Below are 402 nucleotides of genomic sequence, written 5' to 3'. Positions count from 1 at the left end.
ATGATTTCTTTTTGTGCAGTCATCATGGAATTCAAGTATGACTTTATGAAATGTTTTGAATCTTTATTATTAATATTATTTGAATTGCAGGGAACTAGTAGACCGACGCGATATCATGTGCTGTTTGATGAAAGCAACATGGATGCGAATGTAATGCAGTCGATTACATACTATTTTTGCCATCTATATGGTCGATGTGCTCGTTCTGTCAGTATACCAGCACCAGTATATTTTGCAGATTTAGTTTGCGCCCGTGCTCGTTATCATATTCTTGCAGCATTGTAAGTTTGATTAACTTATTTAAAAATGAATGAATTATTGAATTTATTTTTTAGAAATTCTGGGCTAGTGGAAAAGTTTTCTGATGAGGACGAATCCACCACAAATAATTCCATCAGTAAA

At 33.6% G+C, this 402-nt stretch overlaps 1 protein-coding gene across 1 annotated transcript; it reads left to right on the top strand.

The window, feature by feature from the left end:
* Tsp_14817 (putative protein tag-76) lies at window positions 1–402 on the top strand (the record flags this gene model as incomplete). The annotated part of the gene is made up of 3 exons (XM_003367535.1): window positions 1–35; window positions 91–281; window positions 336–402. Coding segments are annotated over 3 exons (293 nt in total), but the record flags the coding sequence as incomplete, so codon positions are not given.

Source organism: Trichinella spiralis (assembly GCF_000181795.1).
Source record: "Trichinella spiralis strain ISS 195 chromosome Unknown Scfld4101, whole genome shotgun sequence".
NCBI lineage: Eukaryota > Metazoa > Nematoda > Enoplea > Trichinellida > Trichinellidae > Trichinella > Trichinella spiralis.
Note: the sequence above shows the minus strand (reverse complement) of the source record. Positions and strands in the feature narration are given on the sequence as shown.